General features: G+C 55.2%; 1 protein-coding gene across 4 annotated transcripts; it reads right to left on the bottom strand.

Annotated features, from left to right (window-relative positions):
* Window positions 1-1,270: 1,270 nt before the first annotated feature.
* On the bottom strand, window positions 1,271-21,687 carry LOC308184823 (adenosine 5'-monophosphoramidase HINT1-like). 4 transcript variants are annotated; one of them, XM_080572401.1, is made up of 4 exons: window positions 4,644-4,828; window positions 3,097-3,202; window positions 2,186-2,393; window positions 1,271-1,974 (listed from the first exon to the last, which is right to left on the bottom strand). In XM_080572401.1, the coding sequence occupies exons 1-4, from the start codon at window positions 4,784-4,786 to the stop codon at window positions 1,928-1,930; spliced, it is 504 nt and encodes a 167-aa protein (XP_080428527.1). In that variant the 5' UTR covers window positions 4,787-4,828; the 3' UTR covers window positions 1,271-1,927. The 4 variants fall into 4 exon arrangements, 2 of the variants coding, with proteins under 2 accessions (XP_080428527.1, XP_080428528.1); XM_080572402.1 differs by lacking the exons at window positions 1,271-1,974; window positions 2,186-2,393; window positions 3,097-3,202; window positions 4,644-4,828 and adding exons at window positions 18,130-18,833; window positions 19,045-19,252; window positions 19,956-20,061; window positions 21,503-21,687; XR_013942929.1 differs by lacking the exons at window positions 2,186-2,393; window positions 3,097-3,202.
* Between the last annotated feature and the right edge of the window lie 1,912 nt (window positions 21,688-23,599).

Genomic DNA, 23,599 nt, shown 5'->3' with positions numbered 1-23,599 from the left:
GGACTTGGCCACCCTCTTTTCAGTGGTTTGTGGGGATAGGACAAGGGGCAACGGCCAAAAACTGGAGCACAGGAAGTTCCGCACCAACATGCGAAAGAACTTCTTCACGGTGAGGGTGACGGAGCGCTGGAACAGGCTGCCCAGGGAGGTTGTGGAGTCTCCTTCTCCGGAGATATTCAAGGCCCGTCTGGACGCCTACCTGGGCAGCCTGCTCTAGGGAACCTGCTCTGGCAGGGGGGTTGGACCCGACGATCTCTTGAGGTCCCTTCCAACCCCTACGAATCTGTATATACAGGAGTAAAAATACACGTGTTGATAGCGATAGGACAAGGGGGAATGGTTTTAAACTAAGACAGGGGAGATTTAGCTTACATATTAGGAGAAAGTTTTTCACTCAGAGGGCGGTGAGGCACTGGAACGGGTTGCCCAGAGAGGTTCTGGATGCCCCATCCCTGGAGGCATTCAAGGCCAGGCTGGACGCGGCTCTGGGCAGCCTGCTCTAGCGGTTGGCAACGCTGCCCAGAGCAGGGGGGTTGAAACTAGATGATCTTTAAGGTGCTTTTCAACCCAGGCCATTCTATGGTTCTATGATATGCTCTTTGAAAGCGTACAGGCTAAAGGAAGGGTCAAATTGGTGCCTCGGGGGCAAATTTCTTCGCCTTCTACGGTTGTCTAACAGTGCCTATTAAGCAAAGAGATTACCAATCATCTTCCTCCTCTACTTTCTCAGGAATTAAACACCTTTTGTGAAAGACTACAAGCGCTGATAGCATTAGCTAGACCGACTGGGGAACAGTTGAACACGTAAATACTTACTCAAGGTCCATTTGCACAGGTTTCTTTGAGCAGTTCCATGGGCTCTTCTACGTCAACAAAACAGACCAATGAAAGAGACCAAGGACAAATACAGAAACAGAACAGTTGATCAAGTGCCAATTTAAGAAGCTTTCCCTGAAAGGGCAACAGCATCTCCACCTCCACCCACCCCTCCCCTCCCCTCCCCTCCCCTCCCCCCCCCCAAGTAGTTGACTTCCACAACTATTTTCATCTGACCCCGCAAACGGCAAATTCTATATTACTTCGAGTAGAACAAGGGCTGTTTCTTGTTTCGGTTTGGTTTTTATCATTCAGCTTCTTCAAAAGACTTTAGTCATTCACAGCTGCAATCGTTAACCCCGCAAACAGATCCAGTAACAAAGATCATTCCTCCTGCTAAGGAATCGAGTTTCTTTGTGAGGAACGGAGTCACAAAAATCATTTCATTAGCAAGTTTCAAACACTAAAAATATTTAATAGCATTTTAACGCTCCCACGCTCCAGTAAGCCTTGAACGTAACCGCAATTAAACAAGGAGCACAGCAAAGCCAGAGGTCTAACAAAGCACGAGAGGTGATCGCATTTAAACGCCTTATGGTGCCTTTAGCTAATCCTTCTTCTAGTTCCTGAACAACGGACTTCGTTTAGAAAAAAAGAAGATTCTAAAAATACATACAAAAAAATAAAGGGAACGGCAGCCGAGTCTTGAACGTTCAGAAGCCGACTCAAGCATCCCAGAGCCTTCTACGCTTTGAAAAGCGTCTGTGGGAGAAATTACTTCTCGAAGTTGCGAAACCCACGACTGAAAAGAAAGCGGTAGCAAAACTCCTACGGTAGTCAAGAACAGGCTGACAAGCACCTGTCAGAAATCACACCGGGTAGAGTTTATTCTGCCTCCTCGGGACAGGGGCAGACAACAGACGATGCCTGGAAGCTTTCTTCCAACCTTATTCTTCTCTGGTTCTACATCTGCCAGTCCTCGATGCGGCTGTTTCGCAATAAAAGCACGCCCTTTTATTTGGGAGCAGGGGGAAGATAGCAAGGCCTCAAACACACAGCACATCCTAGATCGTCTTAGGGAGATGGAGACCCACAGGACCGCCGAGCGCTTCTATCTTCGCGTTTCAAATGACTGGGCAAACCACCATCTACACGACACTGTCAACAGACCGAAACATTCTTTTAACTTGCAGAACTATTTCCATCGGCAAGACACACAAGACAGAGGTCATATCCCCATGCTCCATCTTTATTGTGCAAGTGCTGCTCAAAGCTCTTTATTACCCTCCATAGACAGCCGTCCAGGAAAAAAAAAAAAAAAATCATACATCAACAGGGGCTAGATTGACGGGCAACATATGAAACCTACTCGGCGGCGACCCGTACGCGTGCAGTGACGCCTGCGGTGCAAAAACCTTAGCCAGGAGGCCGGCCCAACTGACCGCCACCCAGAATACGTAGATGTACACGACAGCCCGAAGGGCCCGAGGGTGGGCATTCACAGCCATCCGGAATCCATTGGTCAGGTCCAGGTTAGCAGCACACTTCTTGCCAACAACCATTACACGCCCAAGAAGCTGGAAAAAGGAAATAACGTTACCTAACATAACGTGCCACGACGCACAGAACGAACGCGAGCGGAGAACCATCCACAGAACACGGTTAGCTAATCCTTCACGATTCAACCGCTGCTCTTTGAATTACCCTCTAGACAGGAACAGACTACAAAACAGTCACAGAAGCTAAATTTGTCTCGGGGGTTAAAGCCCCCGTCATAGCTTCGGGCAACGTAAGCCGCTCTGGCGGAAAATAAAAGCTTCACGGTGCCTTTTCTTTTGCGTGGCCTCACAAAGCCTTGGAACTTGACTTGCATAGCTAACAGCGAAACAAACACCCAGCGCCGCTCAACCAGCTTTCCCTTTCCTCGCCTCTGACCTGCCCAAACCCCAAGCCCTCTTCTGCATAGTCAAAGTACCACCGCCGCTGTCTGGAAACCGTGAAAACGGGCATCAGACCGTACTTCGGAACAACACTGCTTTTTGCACTACAAGCGCGTAGCCGGAGACCAGCATCGCTTTATATCGCCGCTCTTAGTCAAAAAGCTCAACTCCATTACAAGCTAGAGGCAAAAGACTACAGCATCGGAAAACCCAAAATAGCCTACTGTGCGCCCCTCCGCAACATCCAGAGGAAAAGAGGGGACGGGAAAGAGTCTAGGAAGTTACAAACTAGTTACAGGTACAGCCAGCCTAGCGAAAAGAAAGCTCCCACAGTACTCACGGGTCCGCCAGAATCTTCTGCTTCACATAACCGGACAACTGCCTTCTCAGGAAGGACTAGGAAAAAACACTGGAGCCTGAGGCGAACTATCACGGAACGCAAGGCGCTGGAGGAAGAGTAAACAGTTACAACGCAGTCAGCTTCAGAGAAAGGCAACAGCTTAAGCAAATCACTATGCCCCACCGAACTCGTCCTACCGAAGCAGATTATCAGGTACCCCAAACGCGCACGACAAAACAGCGATTCTTCTTAAGCGATCTTTGAATAGGCAAAGTTCTCTACCTTCTACACGCAAAACACACAAGCGGCAAACAATTGCTAACTGTCCTTCAGTTATGTCCAAATATTGCCTCGGCCAGAGGTAGGAAGGCATCTTCAAAGAACCCGGAGTAATCCGGCTGAGGCTGTATAAACTCTCCGTCCTCGATAACGCCACGTACTCAGGGGAAAGAACATTCCAAGTTAGCCCGTTATGGCCGGCTCTACGTCAGACACCTCCAGACCGAGGCCAAGGTATCACCTGCGAAACACGAATACCACCGATCTGTAGGAAACCATCGACTCGCAACTAATTGCGAGGGAACTCCCCAAATCACCAGCAGACCGAAACTGCATACGGCACCAGAAGCAGGATCCAGCACGCAAGGTGACGGGGGCAACGAGACAGCCGAGTACTTCAGATTAGCGACTTCCGGCAGTTTTATTTATTTTAGATGCGACTGAAACAGCGCCGATAAGACTCGATTCCACAGATGCTTTGCACTTCTTACTCACCATCGCCTTTCACTGCGCGACAATCGAGAATTACGAGCCTTCCTCACACTTCTCCCCCCTATAACATCGCTCAACTGTGAAACAGGCCTTCGGTACAGCGAGCTAAGCAAATTCAAGACCATTCGCTATAGCCAACTACACTCCAAAAGCAGTTCTAAGTTCCCCCCCCGCCTCAAGTGAGGACCAGCAGCCTGCGGGATTGACTGGCTTCTAGATGTTTAAGAAAGCTAGGAAAAGCTGCAATTCTTCCCTTTCACAAGCCACTTTGGAGAGAGCGTGCGCTCGCGTGCGCGGTGGGGGTGGTGCCATAACCAAAGCCTAGCACGGCCGAGCCGGGGCGTCTCTAGAACGCTGTCACGAGGCGCATCAAGACCTGCGTTTCTGCTACGCAGAAATGACTGATTACGGTCACTACTGCGATGCTCGCTGCCTATACGCAGGCAGTCCGAACCCCCAAGGAGACCGACTGCGCCGGCGACCCAGTACGCGCCGTGGCACCCCGGGGGCAGGCGGGACGCGCACCGAAGAAGCGCGGGGTTTTAGAGGCGCTGCAGTAGAGAGCGCCACGAGCCGGAGAGACCCCGACCGACCGACCGACCGTCCGTCCGTCCGTCCGTCCCTCCCTCCCTGCCTGCCTCCCTCCCTCCCGCAGCAAGGCCACCACCCGCCCTGCCGCACTCCCGGGACCCGCGACGGGCCCTCGTTTCAGAGGGCCTGCGAGCGGCCGAGGGAAGGAAGGAAAGAGAAGGCTCGCACGACGACGCCGCGGCTACCTCCTCGCCCACGACCGCTCATCCTCACGGAGAACGTTGGCGGGGACCTCCTTGCCCTTGCAGGCGACCTCTCCGAAAGCGGCTGCAGCGGCAGCGCCGCCGCCGGGCCAGGCGGCCTGCGCCCTAACGATCCCGTCGGCCATGACGGCGCCCGCTCGGTACAACGCCCCCTCCCTTCCCGCACTCGGCCCGGCCCTCCGCGGCGCTCATTGGGCCGACAGATCGCCGCCGACCGCTCCCGCGCCTCGATTGGCTGCCTCGCCTGCCCTCTTCCCTTGTCCCCGCCCTCTCGGCGGCTCCGCTCCCGTCGACCCGGTGCTTATCGGCGCTCAGGGAGGTCGCGTGCCCTCGGGGCGCGGAGGGATCCGACCGGGAGGGAGGAAGTGGGCGCCCGAAAACGGGCTGGGCGGCTCCGCGGAGGGAAGCCGGGCCCTGCACGGCTGGGAAACGAGCTCCACAGAACGGTTGCTCCGATCATAGAATCATAGCATGGCTTGGCTTGGCAGGGACCTTACTTAAAGATCACCTAATTCCAACCCCCCCGCCCTGGGCAGGGACACCTTCCACTAGACCACGTTGCTCAAAGCCCCATCCAACCTGGCCTTAAACACTTCCAGGGACGGGGCATCCGCCACTTCTCCTGGCAACCCGTTCCAGTGCCTCACCCCCCTCTCAGGAAAGAATCTCTTCCAACTATCCAGTCTAAGTCTACCCTCTTTGAGTTTAAAACCATTACTCCTTGCCCTATCGCTCCTCTCCCTGACAAAGAGTCCCTCCCCAGCTTTCCTGTAGGGCCCCCCCTTTGGGTACTGGAAGGCCCCTCCAAGGTCTCCCCGGAGCCTTCTCTTCTCTCTCCAGGCTGAACCACCCCAACTCCCTCAGCCTGCCTTCCTGGGAGAGGTGCCCCAGCCCCCTGGTCATCTTCGTGGCCCTCCTCTGGACGCGTTCTAGTACGTCCCCGTCCTTCTTGTGCTGGGGGCCCCAGAGCTGAACACAGTACTTACTCTAGGTGGGGCCTCACAAGAGCACAGCAGCAGAGAGGGAGAATCACCTCCCTCGACTTGCCGGCCGCCCTCCTTTTGATGCGGCCCAGGATACGGGTGGCTTTCCGGGCTGCAAGCGTCCATTGCATTGCCGGCTCCGGTTGACGAGCTTCTCATCAACCAACGCCCCCAGGCCCTTCTCCTCAGAGCTGCTCTCCATCCATTCTCCGCCCAGCCTGGATTCGTGCTTAGGATTGCCCCGGACCAAATGCGGGACCTCGCGCTCGTAGCCCCAACTATTATTTATGACCCTATCAGCTCCACTCCAAACACGCTGGTGGCTTTTGGGCGCTGCTCCCCGCAGGCAGATCCCCGCTTTTGCCAGGGCAGGCCTTACCTTTTCAGAAGTTGCTCCACAACCTTCCCTGAGAGCCCCACTTCAACTGCTGGTGTTTCTAAGGGGGAAAGCTGCACCTCCCGCGCACGGGGTGGCGGGGAGGAATACAAAGCCTGTGCTCAGCCCTGGCACATCACAACTGGGTTTGTGCTCAGCTGGGGAGGAGGCTTCTGGAAAAATAGGCAGTGCCCCCCAAGGCTGCCCAAGCGTGGTCCGCGGTGCCCTGCAGCAGCCCCAGGGAGAGCGGAGCTCAAACTGGCCCGACACGGCGGCAGGGACGTGGCCGTCCCCACACGCGCGGTTCCTGCCTGAGTAGGCCACAGCGCTTCTGCCTCTCTGACAGGCTTGGAGGGTAACGACATCAGAATACGCTCGCTTTAGTTTGAGGTTCCAGCCGCTACTGCCATCGGGATGGCACACGGGGACGGGGCTGGGGCTGGGGCTGGGGGCAGGCAACCACAGGCAGCTTTAACATCTCAGTCCTCCCCGTCGGCCATCTCCCAGCTACCACGCGGGCCACTCAGTGCGACCAGACACCAATTCACCCAAGGCAACAAAAATATTTACAGAGCTACACCTCTCCTCGTAACTGTTTGTTGTTTACGGCTGAAACCAGTCCTGGGATAGGATATGCCACCTGGACTGAGCAAAGCCTTTGATATGGTCCCTCACCACATTCTTCTCTCTAAATTGGAGAGGTATGGATTTGAAGGATGGACTGCTGGGCGGATAAAGAATTGGTTGGCTGGTCGCAGCCAAAGGGTTGTGGTCAACGGCTCTATGTCTGGGTGGAGGCCGGTCACAAGCGGTGTCCCTCAGGGGTCGGCCTCGGGACCGGTGCTCTTCAACATCTTTAGCAATGACACAGACGACGGAATCGAGCAAGTTTGCAGATGACACCAAGCTGAGCGGTGCAGTCGATACAACAGAGGGAAGGGATGCCGTCCGGAGGGACCTGGACAGGCCGGAGAAGTGGGCCCATGAGAACCTAATGAGGTTCAACAAGGCCAAGTGCAAGGCGTTGACCTTGGGCTGGGGCAATCCCAGGTATTTCTATAGACTGGGAGAAGAAGAACTTGAGAGCAGCCCTGCGGAGAAGGACTTGGGGGTCCTGATGGACGAGAAGCTGGACACGAGCCAGCAGCGCGCGCTTGCAGCCCGGAAGGCCAACTGTGTCCTGGGCTGCATTAACAAAGGGGTGGCCAGCAGGGAGAGGGAGGTGATTATCCCCCTCTACCCTGCTCTTGGGAGACCCCACCTGGAATACTGCGTGCAGGCCTGGGGCCCCCAGCACAAGAAGGATGTGGAGCTCTTGGAAAGGTCAGTCTCACCTCCGTCCCTGGAAAGGTGTTGGAACAGCTGGAAAGGTGTTGGAACAGCTTGTTCTGGATGCCATCTCCAAGCCATTGGAAGAGAAGGAGGTTATGAGGAGTAGTCAGCATGGATTCACCAAGGGGAAATCGTGCTCGACCGACCTCGTTGCCTTCTATGATGGCATCACCAGCTGCGTTGATGGAGGGAGAGCAGTGGATGTCATCTACCTTGACTTTAGCAAGGCTTCCGATACTGTCTCCCACGACGTCCTGCTAGCAAAGCTGAGAAAGCGTGGGATAGACGAGTGGACGGTAAGGTGGGTTGAGACCTGGCTGACCGGCCGAGCTCAGAGGGTGGTGATCGGCGGCGCAGAGTCCGGCTGCAGCCCTGTGACTAGCGGTGTTCCCCAGGGGTCGGTGCTGGGTCCGGTCTTGTTCAACATCTTCATCGCCGACCTTGACGAGGGAATAGTGTCCAGCCTCAGCAAGTACGCCGATGATACAAAGCTGGGAGGAGTGGCCGACACGCCAGAAGGCTGTGCTGCCATTCAGCGAGACCTGGGCGGGCTGGAGAGCTGGGCAGGAAGAAGCCAAATGAAGTTTAACAAGAGCAAGCGTAGAGTCCTGCACCTGGGAAGGAACAACCGCGTGTATCAGTACAGGCTGGGGGATGACCTGCTGGAGAGGAGCGCTGCGGAGAAGGACCCGGGGGTCCTGGTGGACGACAGGTTGACCATGAGCCAGCGGCGTGCCCTGGTGGCCAAGAAGGCCAACGGGATCCTGGCGTGCGTTAAAAGGAGCGTGGCCAGCAGGTCAAGGGAGGTGATCCTCCCCCTCTACTCTGCCCTGGGCAGGCCTCGCCTGGGAGTACCGTGTCCGGTTCCGGGCTCCCCAGTACAAAAAGAGAGACAGGGATCTCCTGGAAAGAGTCCAGCGGAGGGCAACAAAGATGATACGGGGCCTGGAGCATCTCCCCTATGAGCAAAGACTGAGAGACCTGGGCCTGTTCAGCCTTGAGAAGAGAAGACTGAGAGGGGATCTTATCAATGATTACAAATATCTTAAGTGTGGGAGACAGTGGGACTTGGCCACCCTCTTTTCAGTGGTTTGTGGGGATAGGACAAGGGGCAACGGCCAAAAACTGGAGCACAGGAAGTTCCGCACCAACATGCGAAAGAACTTCTTCACGGTGAGGGTGACGGAGCGCTGGAACAGGCTGCCCAGGGAGGTTGTGGAGTCTCCTTCTCCGGAGATATTCAAGGCCCGTCTGGACGCCTACCTGGGCAGCCTGCTCTAGGGAACCTGCTCTGGCAGGGGGGTTGGACCCGACGATCTCTTGAGGTCCCTTCCAACCCCTACGAATCTGTATATACAGGAGTAAAAATACACGTGTTGATAGCGATAGGACAAGGGGGAATGGTTTTAAACTAAGACAGGGGAGATTTAGCTTAGATATTAGGAGAAAGTTTTTCACTCAGAGGGCGGTGAGGCACTGGAACGGGTTGCCCAGAGAGGTTCTGGATGCCCCATCCCTGGAGGCATTCAAGGCCAGGCTGGACGCGGCTCTGGGCAGCCTGCTCTAGCGGTTGGCAACGCTGCCCAGAGCAGGGGGGTTGAAACTAGATGATCTTTAAGGTGCTTTTCAACCCAGGCCATTCTATGGTTCTATGATATGCTCTTTGAAAGCGTACAGGCTAAAGGAAGGGTCAAATTGGTGCCTCGGGGGCAAATTTCTTCGCCTTCTACGGTTGTCTAACAGTGCCTATTAAGCAAAGAGATTACCAATCGTCTTCCTCCTCTACTTTCTCAGGAATTAAACACCTTTTGTGAAAGACTACAAGCGCTGATAGCATTAGCTAGACCTAGCTAGACCGACTGGGGAACAGTTGAACACGTAAATACTTACTCAAGGTCCATTTGCACAGGTTTCTTTGAGCAGTTCCATGGGCTCTTCTACGTCAACAAAACAGACCAATGAAAGAGACCAAGGACAAATACAGAAACAGAACAGTTGATCAAGTGCCAATTTAAGAAGCTTTCCCTGAAAGGGCAACAGCATCTCCACCTCCACCCACCCCTCCCCTCCCCTCCCCTCCCCCCCCCCAAGTAGTTGACTTCCACAACTATTTTCATCTGACCCCGCAAACGGCAAATTCTATATTACTTCGAGTAGAACAAGGGCTGTTTCTTGTTTCGGTTTGGTTTTTATCATTCAGCTTCTTCAAAAGACTTTAGTCATTCACAGCTGCAATCGTTAACCCCGCAAACAGATCCAGTAACAAAGATCATTCCTCCTGCTAAGGAATCGAGTTTCTTTGTGAGGAACGGAGTCACAAAAATCATTTCATTAGCAAGTTTCAAACACTAAAAATATTTAATAGCATTTTAACGCTCCCACGCTCCAGTAAGCCTTGAACGTAACCGCAATTAAACAAGGAGCACAGCAAAGCCAGAGGTCTAACAAAGCACGAGAGGTGATCGCATTTAAACGCCTTATGGTGCCTTTAGCTAATCCTTCTTCTAGTTCCTGAACAACGGACTTCGTTTAGAAAAAAAGAAGACTCTAAAAATACATACAAAAAAATAAAGGGAACGGCAGCCGAGTCTTGAACGTTCAGAAGCCGACTCAAGCATCCCAGAGCCTTCTACGCTTTGAAAAGCGTCTGTGGGAGAAATTACTTCTCGAAGTTGCGAAACCCACGACTGAAAAGAAAGCGGTAGCAAAACTCCTACGGTAGTCAAGAACAGGCTGACAAGCACCTGTCAGAAATCACACCGGGTAGAGTTTATTCTGCCTCCTCGGGACAGGGGCAGACAACAGACGATGCCTGGAAGCTTTCTTCCAACCTTATTCTTCTCTGGTTCTACATCTGCCAGTCCTCGATGCGGCTGTTTCGCAATAAAAGCACGCCCTTTTATTTGGGAGCAGGGGGAAGATAGCAAGGCCTCAAACACACAGCACATCCTAGATCGTCTTAGGGAGATGGAGACCCACAGGACCGCCGAGCGCTTCTATCTTCGCGTTTCAAATGACTGGGCAAACCACCATCTACACGACACTGTCAACAGACCGAAACATTCTTTTAACTTGCAGAACTATTTCCATCGGCAAGACACACAAGACAGAGGTCATATCCCCATGCTCCATCTTTATTGTGCAAGTGCTGCTCAAAGCTCTTTATTACCCTCCATAGACAGCCGTCCAGGAAAAAAAAAAAAAAAAAAAAATCATACGTCAACAGGGGCTAGATTGACGGGCAACATATGAAACCTACTCGGCGGCGACCCGTACGCGTGCAGTGACGCCTGCGGTGCAAAAACCTTAGCCAGGAGGCCGGCCCAACTGACCGCCACCCAGAATACGTAGATGTACACGACAGCCCGAAGGGCCCGAGGGTGGGCATTCACAGCCATCCGGAATCCATTGGTCAGGTCCAGGTTAGCAGCACACTTCTTGCCAACAACCATTACACGCCCAAGAAGCTGGAAAAAGGAAATAACGTTACCTAACATAACGTGCCACGACGCACAGAACGAACGCGAGCGGAGAACCATCCACAGAACACGGTTAGCTAATCCTTCACGATTCAACCGCTGCTCTTTGAATTACCCTCTAGACAGGAACAGACTACAAAACAGTCACAGAAGCTAAATTTGTCTCGGGGGTTAAAGCCCCCGTCATAGCTTCGGGCAACGTAAGCCGCTCTGGCGGAAAATAAAAGCTTCACGGTGCCTTTTCTTTTGCGTGGCCTCACAAAGCCTTGGAACTTGACTTGCATAGCTAACAGCGAAACAAACACCCAGCGCCGCTCAACCAGCTTTCCCTTTCCTCGCCTCTGACCTGCCCAAACCCCAAGCCCTCTTCTGCATAGTCAAAGTACCACCGCCGCTGTCTGGAAACCGTGAAAACGGGCATCAGACCGTACTTCGGAACAACACTGCTTTTTGCACTACAAGCGCGTAGCCGGAGACCAGCATCGCTTTATATCGCCGCTCTTAGTCAAAAAGCTCAACTCCATTACAAGCTAGAGGCAAAAGACTACAGCATCGGAAAACCCAAAATAGCCTACTGTGCGCCCCTCCGCAACATCCAGAGGAAAAGAGGGGACGGGAAAGAGTCTAGGAAGTTACAAACTAGTTACAGGTACAGCCAGCCTAGCGAAAAGAAAGCTCCCACAGTACTCACGGGTCCGCCAGAATCTTCTGCTTCACATAACCGGACAACTGCCTTCTCAGGAAGGACTAGGAAAAAACACTGGAGCCTGAGGCGAACTATCACGGAACGCAAGGCGCTGGAGGAAGAGTAAACAGTTACAACGCAGTCAGCTTCAGAGAAAGGCAACAGCTTAAGCAAATCACTATGCCCCACCGAACTCGTCCTACCGAAGCAGATTATCAGGTACCCCAAACGCGCACGACAAAACAGCGATTCTTCTTAAGCGATCTTTGAATAGGCAAAGTTCTCTACCTTCTACACGCAAAACACACAAGCGGCAAACAATTGCTAACTGTCCTTCAGTTATGTCCAAATATTGCCTCGGCCAGAGGTAGGAAGGCATCTTCAAAGAACCCGGAGTAATCCGGCTGAGGCTGTATAAACTCTCCGTCCTCGATAACGCCACGTACTCAGGGGAAAGAACATTCCAAGTTAGCCCGTTACGGCCGGCTCTACGTCAGACACCTCCAGACCGAGGCCAAGGTATCACCTGCGAAACACGAATACCACCGATCTGTAGGAAACCATCGACTCGCAACTAATTGCGAGGGAACTCCCCAAATCACCAGCAGACCGAAACTGCATACGGCACCAGAAGCAGGATCCAGCACGCAAGGTGACGGGGGCAACGAGACAGCCGAGTACTTCAGATTAGCGACTTCCGGCAGTTTTATTTATTTTAGATGCGACTGAAACAGCGCCGATAAGACTCGATTCCACAGATGCTTTGCACTTCTTACTCACCATCGCCTTTCACTGCGCGACAATCGAGAATTACGAGCCTTCCTCACACTTCTCCCCCCTATAACATCGCTCAACTGTGAAACAGGCCTTCGGTACAGCGAGCTAAGCAAATTCAAGACCATTCGCTATAGCCAACTACACTCCAAAAGCAGTTCTAAGTTCCCCCCCCGCCTCAAGTGAGGACCAGCAGCCTGTGGGATTGACTGGCTTCTAGATGTTTAAGAAAGCTAGGAAAAGCTGCAATTCTTCCCTTTCACAAGCCACTTTGGAGAGAGCGTGCGCTCGCGTGCGCGGTGGGGGTGGTGCCATAACCAAAGCCTAGCACGGCCGAGCCGGGGCGTCTCTAGAACGCTGTCACGAGGCGCATCAAGACCTGCGTTTCTGCTACGCAGAAATGACTGATTACGGTCACTACTGCGATGCTCGCTGCCTATACGCAGGCAGTCCGAACCCCCAAGGAGACCGACTGCGCCGGCGACCCAGTACGCGCCGTGGCACCCCGGGGGCAGGCGGGACGCGCACCGAAGAAGCGCGGGGTTTTAGAGGCGCTGCAGTAGAGAGCGCCACGAGCCGGAGAGACCCCGACCGACCGACCGACCGACCGACCGACCGACCGACCGTCCGTCCGTCCCTCCCTCCCTGCCTCCCTCCCTCCCTCCCGCAGCAAGGCCACCACCCGCCCTGCCGCACTCCCGGGACCCGCGACGGGCCCTCGTTTCAGAGGGCCTGCGAGCGGCCGAGGGAAGGAAGGAAAGAGAAGACTCGCACGACGACGCCGCGGCTACCTCCTCGCCCACGACCGCTCATCCTCACGGAGAACGTTGGCGGGGACCTCCTTGCCCTTGCAGGCGACCTCTCCGAAAGCGGCTGCAGCGGCAGCGCCGCCGCCGGGCCAGGCGGCCTGCGCCCTAACGATCCCGTCGGCCATGACGGCGCCCGCTCGGTACAACGCCCCCTCCCTTCCCGCACTCGGCCCGGCCCTCCGCGGCGCTCATTGGGCCGACAGATCGCCGCCGACCGCTCCCGCGCCTCGATTGGCTGCCTCGCCTGCCCTCTTCCCTTGTCCCCGCCCTCTCGGCGGCTCCGCTCCCGTCGACCCGGTGCTTATCGGCGCTCAGGGAGGTCGCGTGCCCTCGGGGCGCGGAGGGATCCGACCGGGAGGGAGGAAGTGGGCGCCCGAAAACGGGCTGGGCGGCTCCGCGGAGGGAAGCCGGGCCCTGCACGGCTGGGAAACGAGCTCCACAGAACGGTTGCTCCGATCATAGAATCATAGCATGGCTTGGCTTGGCAGGGACCTTACTTAAAGATCACCTAATTCCAACCCCCCCGCCCTGGGCAGGGACACCTTCCACTAGACCACGTTGCTCAAAGCCCCATCCAACCTGGCCTTAAACACTTCCAGGGACGGGGCATCCGCCACTTCTCCTGGCAACCCGTTCCAGTGCCTCACCCCCCTCTCAGGAAAGAATCTCTTCCAACTATCCAGTCTAAGTCTACCCTCTTTGAGTTTAAAACCATTACTCCTTGCCCTATCGCTCCTCTCCCTGACAAAGAGTCCCTCCCCAGCTTTCCTGTAGGGCCCCCCCTTTGGGTACTGGAAGGCCCCTCCAAGGTCTCCCCGGAGCCTTCTCTTCTCTCTCCAGGCTGAACCACCCCAACTCCCTCAGCCTGCCTTCCTGGGAGAGGTGCCCCAGCCCCCTGGTCATCTTCGTGGCCCTCCTCTGGACGCGTTCTAGTACGTCCCCGTCCTTCTTGTGCTGGGGGCCCCAGAGCTGAACACAGTACTTACTCTAGGTGGGGCCTCACAAGAGCACAGCAGCAGAGAGGGAGAATCACCTCCCTCGACTTGCCGGCCGCCCTCCTTTTGATGCGGCCCAGGATACGGGTGGCTTTCCGGGCTGCAAGCGTCCATTGCATTGCCGGCTCCGGTTGACGAGCTTCTCATCAACCAACGCCCCCAGGCCCTTCTCCTCAGAGCTGCTCTCCATCCATTCTCCGCCCAGCCTGGATTCGTGCTTAGGATTGCCCCGGACCAAATGCGGGACCTCGCGCTCGTAGCCCCAACTATTATTTATGACCCTATCAGCTCCACCCCAAACACGCTGGTGGCTTTTGGGCGCTGCTCCCCGCAGGCAGATCCCCGCTTTTGCCAGGGCAGGCCTTACCTTTTCAGAAGTTGCTCCACAACCTTCCCTGAGAGCCCCACTTCAACTGCTGGTGTTTCTAAGGGGGAAAGCTGCACCTCCCGCGCACGGGGTGGCGGGGAGGAATACAAAGCCTGTGCTCAGCCCTGGCACATCACAACTGGGTTTGTGCTCAGCTGGGGAGGAGGCTTCTGGAAAAATAGGCAGTGCCCCCCAAGGCTGCCCAAGCGTGGTCCGCGGTGCCCTGCAGCAGCCCCAGGGAGAGCGGAGCTCAAACTGGCCCGACACGGCGGCAGGGACGTGGCCGTCCCCACACGCGCGGTTCCTGCCTGAGTAGGCCACAGCGCTTCTGCCTCTCTGACAGGCTTGGAGGGTAACGACATCAGAATACGCTCGCTTTAGTTTGAGGTTCCAGGCGCTACTGCCATCGGGATGGCACACGGGGACGGGGCTGGGGCTGGGGCTGGGGGCAGGCAACCACAGGCAGCTTTAACATCTCAGTCCTCCCCGTCGGCCATCTCCCAGCTACCACGCGGGCCACTCAGTGCGACCAGACACCAATTCACCCAAGGCAACAAAAATATTTACAGAGCTACACCTCTCCTCGTAACTGTTTGTTGTTTACGGCTGAAACCACTCCTGGGATAGGATATGCCACGTGGACTGAGCAAAGCCTTTGATACGGTCCCTCACCACATTCTTCTCTCTAAATTGGAGAGGTATGGATTTGAAGGATGGACTGCTGGGCGGATAAAGAATTGGTTGGCTGGTCGCAGCCAAAGGGTTGTGGTCAACGGCTCTATGTCTGGGTGGAGGCCGGTCACAAGCGGTGTCCCTCAGGGGTCGGCCTCGGGACCGGTGCTCTTCAACATCTTTAGCAATGACACAGACGACGGAATCGAGCAAGTTTGCAGATGACACCAAGCTGAGCGGTGCAGTCGATACAACAGAGGGAAGGGATGCCGTCCGGAGGGACCTGGACAGGCCGGAGAAGTGGGCCCATGAGAACCTAATGAGGTTCAACAAGGCCAAGTGCAAGGCGTTGACCTTGGGCTGGGGCAATCCCAGGTATTTCTATAGACTGGGAGAAGAAGAACTTGAGAGCAGCCCTGCGGAGAAGGACTTGGGGGTCCTGATGGACGAGAAGCTGGACACGAGCCAGCAGCGCGCGCTTGCAGCCCGGAAGGCCAACTGTGTCCTGGGCTGCATTAACAAAGGGGTGGCCAGCAGGGAGAGGGAGGTGATTATCCCCCTCTACCCTGCTCTTGGGAGACCCCACCTGGAATACTGCGTGCAGGCCTGGGGCCCCCAGCACAAGAAGGATGTGGAGCTCTTGGAAAGGTCAGTCTCACCTCCGTCCCTGGAAAGGTGTTGGAACAGCTGGAAAGGTGTTGGAACAGCTTGTTCTGGATGCCATCTCCAAGCCATTGGAAGAGAAGGAGGTTATGAGGAGTAGTCAGCATGGATTCACCAAGGGGAAATCGTGCTCGACCGACCTCGTTGCCTTCTATGATGGCATCACCAGCTGCGTTGATGGAGGGAGAGCAGTGGATGTCATCTACCTTGACTTTAGCAAGGCTTCCGATACTGTCTCCCACGACGTCCTGCTAGCAAAGCTGAGAAAGCGTGGGATAGACGAGTGGACGGTAAGGTGGGTTGAGACCTGGCTGACCGGCCGAGCTCAGAGGGCGGTGATCGGCGGCGCAGAGTCCGGCTGCAGCCCTGTGACTAGCGGTGTTCCCCAGGGGTCGGTGCTGGGTCCGGTCTTGTTCAACATCTTCATCGCCGACCTTGACGAGGGAATAGTGTCCAGCCTCAGCAAGTACGCCGATGATACAAAGCTGGGAGGAGTGGCCGACACGCCAGAAGGCTGTGCTGCCATTCAGCGAGACCTGGGCGGGCTGGAGAGCTGGGCAGGAAGAAGCCAAATGAAGTTTAACAAGAGCAAGCGTAGAGTCCTGCACCTGGGAAGGAACAACCGCGTGTATCAGTACAGGCTGGGGGATGACCTGCTGGAGAGGAGCGCTGCGGAGAAGGACCCGGGGGTCCTGGTGGACGACAGGTTGACCATGAGCCAGCGGCGTGCCCTGGTGGCCAAGAAGGCCAACGGGATCCTGGCGTGCGTTAAAAGGAGCGTGGCCAGCAGGTCAAGGGAGGTGATCCTCCCCCTCTACTCTGCCCTGGGCAGGCCTCGCCTGGGAGTACCGTGTCCGGTTCCGGGCTCCCCAGTACAAAAAGAGAGACAGGGATCTCCTGGAAAGAGTCCAGCGGAGGGCAACAAAGATGATACGGGGCCTGGAGCATCTCCCCTATGAGCAAAGACTGAGAGACCTGGGCCTGTTCAGCCTTGAGAAGAGAAGACTGAGAGGGGATCTTATCAATGATTACAAATATCTTAAGTGTGGGAGACAGTGGGACTTGGCCACCCTCTTTTCAGTGGTTTGTGGGGATAGGACAAGGGGCAACGGCCAAAAACTGGAGCACAGGAAGTTCCGCACCAACATGCGAAAGAACTTCTTCACGGTGAGGGTGACGGAGCGCTGGAACAGGCTGCCCAGGGAGGTTGTGGAGTCTCCTTCTCCGGAGATATTCAAGGCCCGTCTGGACGCCTACCTGGGCAGCCTGCTCTAGGGAACCTGCTCTGGCAGGGGGGTTGGACCCGACGATCTCTTGAGGTCCCTTCCAACCCCTACGAATCTGTATATACAGGAGTAAAAATACACGTGTTGATAGCGATAGGACAAGGGGGAATGGTTTTAAACTAAGACAGGGGAGATTTAGCTTACATATTAGGAGAAAGTTTTTCACTCAGAGGGCGGTGAGGCACTGGAACGGGTTGCCCAGAGAGGTTCTGGATGCCCCATCCCTGGAGGCATTCAAGGCCAGGCTGGACGCGGCTCTGGGCAGCCTGCTCTAGCGGTTGGCAACGCTGCCCAGAGCAGGGGGGTTGAAACTAGATGATCTTTAAGGTGCTTTTCAACCCAGGCCATTCTATGGTTCTATGATATGCTCTTTGAAAGCGTACAGGCTAAAGGAAGGGTCAAATTGGTGCCTCGGGGGCAAATTTCTTCGCCTTCTACGGTTGTCTAACAGTGCCTATTAAGCAAAGAGATTACCAATCATCTTCCTCCTCTACTTTCTCAGGAATTAAACACCTTTTGTGAAAGACTACAAGCGCTGATAGCATTAGCTAGACCGACTGGGGAACAGTTGAACACGTAAATACTTACTCAAGGTCCATTTGCACAGGTTTCTTTGAGCAGTTCCATGGGCTCTTCTACGTCAACAAAACAGACCAATGAAAGAGACCAAGGACAAATACAGAAACAGAACAGTTGATCAAGTGCCAATTTAAGAAGCTTTCCCTGAAAGGGCAACAGCATCTCCACCTCCACCCACCCCTCCCCTCCCCTCCCCTCCCCTCCCCTCCCCCCCCCCAAGTAGTTGACTTCCACAACTATTTTCATCTGACCCCGCAAACGGCAAATTCTATATTACTTCGAGTAGAACAAGGGCTGTTTCTTGTTTCGGTTTGGTTTTTATCATTCAGCTTCTTCAAAAGACTTTAGTCATTCACAGCTGCAATCGTTAACCCCGCAAACAGATCCAGTAACAAAGATCATTCCTCCTGCTAAGGAATCGAGTTTCTTTGTGAGGAACGGAGTCACAAAAATCATTTCATTAGCAAGTTTCAAACACTAAAAATATTTAATAGCATTTTAACGCTCCCACGCTCCAGTAAGCCTTGAACGTAACCGCAATTAAACAAGGAGCACAGCAAAGCCAGAGGTCTAACAAAGCACGAGAGGTGATCGCATTTAAACGCCTTATGGTGCCTTTAGCTAATCCTTCTTCTAGTTCCTGAACAACGGACTTCGTTTAGAAAAAAAGAAGATTCTAAAAATACATACAAAAAAATAAAGGGAACGGCAGCCGAGTCTTGAACGTTCAGAAGCCGACTCAAGCATCCCAGAGCCTTCTACGCTTTGAAAAGCGTCTGTGGGAGAAATTACTTCTCGAAGTTGCGAAACCCACGACTGAAAAGAAAGCGGTAGCAAAACTCCTACGGTAGTCAAGAACAGGCTGACAAGCACCTGTCAGAAATCACACCGGGTAGAGTTTATTCTGCCTCCTCGGGACAGGGGCAGACAACAGACGATGCCTGGAAGCTTTCTTCCAACCTTATTCTTCTCTGGTTCTACATCTGCCAGTCCTCGATGCGGCTGTTTCGCAATAAAAGCACGCCCTTTTATTTGGGAGCAGGGGGAAGATAGCAAGGCCTCAAACACACAGCACATCCTAGATCGTCTTAGGGAGATGGAGACCCACAGGACCGCCGAGCGCTTCTATCTTCGCGTTTCAAATGACTGGGCAAACCACCATCTACACGACACTGTCAACAGACCGAAACATTCTTTTAACTTGCAGAACTATTTCCATCGGCAAGACACACAAGACAGAGGTCATATCCCCATGCTCCATCTTTATTGTGCAAGTGCTGCTCAAAGCTCTTTATTACCCTCCATAGACAGCCGTCCAGGAAAAAAAAAAAAAAAATCATACATCAACAGGGGCTAGATTGACGGGCAACATATGAAACCTACTCGGCGGCGACCCGTACGCGTGCAGTGACGCCTGCGGTGCAAAAACCTTAGCCAGGAGGCCGGCCCAACTGACCGCCACCCAGAATACGTAGATGTACACGACAGCCCGAAGGGCCCGAGGGTGGGCATTCACAGCCATCCGGAATCCATTGGTCAGGTCCAGGTTAGCAGCACACTTCTTGCCAACAACCATTACACGCCCAAGAAGCTGGAAAAAGGAAATAACGTTACCTAACATAACGTGCCACGACGCACAGAACGAACGCGAGCGGAGAACCATCCACAGAACACGGTTAGCTAATCCTTCACGATTCAACCGCTGCTCTTTGAATTACCCTCTAGACAGGAACAGACTACAAAACAGTCACAGAAGCTAAATTTGTCTCGGGGGTTAAAGCCCCCGTCATAGCTTCGGGCAACGTAAGCCGCTCTGGCGGAAAATAAAAGCTTCACGGTGCCTTTTCTTTTGCGTGGCCTCACAAAGCCTTGGAACTTGACTTGCATAGCTAACAGCGAAACAAACACCCAGCGCCGCTCAACCAGCTTTCCCTTTCCTCGCCTCTGACCTGCCCAAACCCCAAGCCCTCTTCTGCATAGTCAAAGTACCACCGCCGCTGTCTGGAAACCGTGAAAACGGGCATCAGACCGTACTTCGGAACAACACTGCTTTTTGCACTACAAGCGCGTAGCCGGAGACCAGCATCGCTTTATATCGCCGCTCTTAGTCAAAAAGCTCAACTCCATTACAAGCTAGAGGCAAAAGACTACAGCATCGGAAAACCCAAAATAGCCTACTGTGCGCCCCTCCGCAACATCCAGAGGAAAAGAGGGGACGGGAAAGAGTCTAGGAAGTTACAAACTAGTTACAGGTACAGCCAGCCTAGCGAAAAGAAAGCTCCCACAGTACTCACGGGTCCGCCAGAATCTTCTGCTTCACATAACCGGACAACTGCCTTCTCAGGAAGGACTAGGAAAAAACACTGGAGCCTGAGGCGAACTATCACGGAACGCAAGGCGCTGGAGGAAGAGTAAACAGTTACAACGCAGTCAGCTTCAGAGAAAGGCAACAGCTTAAGCAAATCACTATGCCCCACCGAACTCGTCCTACCGAAGCAGATTATCAGGTACCCCAAACGCGCACGACAAAACAGCGATTCTTCTTAAGCGATCTTTGAATAGGCAAAGTTCTCTACCTTCTACACGCAAAACACACAAGTGGCAAACAATTGCTAACTGTCCTTCAGTTATGTCCAAATATTGCCTCGGCCAGAGGTAGGAAGGCATCTTCAAAGAACCCGGAGTAATCCGGCTGAGGCTGTATAAACTCTCCGTCCTCGATAACGCCACGTACTCAGGGGAAAGAACATTCCAAGTTAGCCCGTTATGGCCGGCTCTACGTCAGACACCTCCAGACCGAGGCCAAGGTATCACCTGCGAAACACGAATACCACCGATCTGTAGGAAACCATCGACTCGCAACTAATTGCGAGGGAACTCCCCAAATCACCAGCAGACCGAAACTGCATACGGCACCAGAAGCAGGATCCAGCACGCAAGGTGACGGGGGCAACGAGACAGCCGAGTACTTCAGATTAGCGACTTCCGGCAGTTTTATTTATTTTAGATGCGACTGAAACAGCGCCGATAAGACTCGATTCCACAGATGCTTTGCACTTCTTACTCACCATCGCCTTTCACTGCGCGACAATCGAGAATTACGAGCCTTCCTCACACTTCTCCCCCCTATAACATCGCTCAACTGTGAAACAGGCCTTCGGTACAGCGAGCTAAGCAAATTCAAGACCATTCGCTATAGCCAACTACACTCCAAAAGCAGTTCTAAGTTCCCCCCCCGCCTCAAGTGAGGACCAGCAGCCTGCGGGATTGACTGGCTTCTAGATGTTTAAGAAAGCTAGGAAAAGCTGCAATTCTTCCCTTTCACAAGCCACTTTGGAGAGAGCGTGCGCTCGCGTGCGCGGTGGGGGTGGTGCCATAACCAAAGCCTAGCACGGCCGAGCCGGGGCGTCTCTAGAACGCTGTCACGAGGCGCATCAAGACCTGCGTTTCTGCTACGCAGAAATGACTGATTACGGTCACTACTGCGATGCTCGCTGCCTATACGCAGGCAGTCCGAACCCCCAAGGAGACCGACTGCGCCGGCGACCCAGTACGCGCCGTGGCACCCCGGGGGCAGGCGGGACGCGCACCGAAGAAGCGCGGGGTTTTAGAGGCGCTGCAGTAGAGAGCGCCACGAGCCGGAGAGACCCCGACCGACCGACCGACCGTCCGTCCGTCCGTCCGTCCCTCCCTCCCTGCCTGCCTCCCTCCCTCCCGCAGCAAGGCCACCACCCGCCCTGCCGCACTCCCGGGACCCGCGACGGGCCCTCGTTTCAGAGGGCCTGCGAGCGGCCGAGGGAAGGAAGGAAAGAGAAGACTCGCACGACGACGCCGCGGCTACCTCCTCGCCCACGACCGCTCATCCTCACGGAGAACGTTGGCGGGGACCTCCTTGCCCTTGCAGGCGACCTCTCCGAAAGCGGCTGCAGCGGCAGCGCCGCCGCCGGGCCAGGCGGCCTGCGCCCTAACGATCCCGTCGGCCATGACGGCGCCCGCTCGGTACAACGCCCCCTCCCTTCCCGCACTCGGCCCGGCCCTCCGCGGCGCTCATTGGGCCGACAGATCGCCGCCGACCGCTCCCGCGCCTCGATTGGCTGCCTCGCCTGCCCTCTTCCCTTGTCCCCGCCCTCTCGGCGGCTCCGCTCCCGTCGACCCGGTGCTTATCGGCGCTCAGGGAGGTCGCGTGCCCTCGGGGCGCGGAGGGATCCGACCGGGAGGGAGGAAGTGGGCGCCCGAAAACGGGCTGGGCGGCTCCGCGGAGGGAAGCCGGGCCCTGCACGGCTGGGAAACGAGCTCCACAGAACGGTTGCTCCGATCATAGAATCATAGCATGGCTTGGCTTGGCAGGGACCTTACTTAAAGATCACCTAATTCCAACCCCCCCGCCCTGGGCAGGGACACCTTCCACTAGACCACGTTGCTCAAAGCCCCATCCAACCTGGCCTTAAACACTTCCAGGGACGGGGCATCCGCCACTTCTCCTGGCAACCCGTTCCAGTGCCTCACCCCCCTCTCAGGAAAGAATCTCTTCCAACTATCCAGTCTAAGTCTACCCTCTTTGAGTTTAAAACCATTACTCCTTGCCCTATCGCTCCTCTCCCTGACAAAGAGTCCCTCCCCAGCTTTCCTGTAGGGCCCCCCCTTTGGGTACTGGAAGGCCCCTCCAAGGTCTCCCCGGAGCCTTCTCTTCTCTCTCCAGGCTGAACCACCCCAACTCCCTCAGCCTGCCTTCCTGGGAGAGGTGCCCCAGCCCCCTGGTCATCTTCGTGGCCCTCCTCTGGACGCGTTCTAGTACGTCCCCGTCCTTCTTGTGCTGGGGGCCCCAGAGCTGAACACAGTACTTACTCTAGGTGGGGCCTCACAAGAGCACAGCAGCAGAGAGGGAGAATCACCTCCCTCGACTTGCCGGCCGCCCTCCTTTTGATGCGGCCCAGGATACGGGTGGCTTTCCGGGCTGCAAGCGTCCATTGCATTGCCGGCTCCGGTTGACGAGCTTCTCATCAACCAACGCCCCCAGGCCCTTCTCCTCAGAGCTGCTCTCCATCCATTCTCCGCCCAGCCTGGATTCGTGCTTAGGATTGCCCCGGACCAAATGCGGGACCTCGCGCTCGTAGCCCCAACTATTATTTATGACCCTATCAGCTCCACCCCAAACACGCTGGTGGCTTTTGGGCGCTGCTCCCCGCAGGCAGATCCCCGCTTTTGCCAGGGCAGGCCTTACCTTTTCAGAAGTTGCTCCACAACCTTCCCTGAGAGCCCCACTTCAACTGCTGGTGTTTCTAAGGGGGAAAGCTGCACCTCCCGCGCACGGGGTGGCGGGGAGGAATACAAAGCCTGTGCTCAGCCCTGGCACATCACAACTGGGTTTGTGCTCAGCTGGGGAGGAGGCTTCTGGAAAAATAGGCAGTGCCCCCCAAGGCTGCCCAAGCGTGGTCCGCGGTGCCCTGCAGCAGCCCCAGGGAGAGCGGAGCTCAAACTGGCCCGACACGGCGGCAGGGACGTGGCCGTCCCCACACGCGCGGTTCCTGCCTGAGTAGGCCACAGCGCTTCTGCCTCTCTGACAGGCTTGGAGGGTAACGACATCAGAATACGCTCGCTTTAGTTTGAGGTTCCAGCCGCTACTGCCATCGGGATGGCACACGGGGACGGGGCTGGGGCTGGGGCTGGGGGCAGGCAACCACAGGCAGCTTTAACATCTCAGTCCTCCCCGTCGGCCATCTCCCAGCTACCACGCGGGCCACTCAGTGCGACCAGACACCAATTCACCCAAGGCAACAAAAATATTTACAGAGCTACACCTCTCCTCGTAACTGTTTGTTGTTTACGGCTGAAACCAGTCCTGGGATAGGATATGCCACCTGGACTGAGCAAAGCCTTTGATATGGTCCCTCACCACATTCTTCTCTCTAAATTGGAGAGGTATGGATTTGAAGGATGG

The sequence above is a fragment of the Anser brachyrhynchus genome (genome assembly GCF_964034855.1).
Source record: "Anser brachyrhynchus genome assembly, chromosome: W".
Classification (NCBI taxonomy): Eukaryota; Metazoa; Chordata; class Aves; order Anseriformes; family Anatidae; genus Anser; species Anser brachyrhynchus.
The sequence above is the reverse complement of the archived record's forward strand: the minus strand, read 5'-3'. Positions and strand labels throughout refer to the sequence as shown.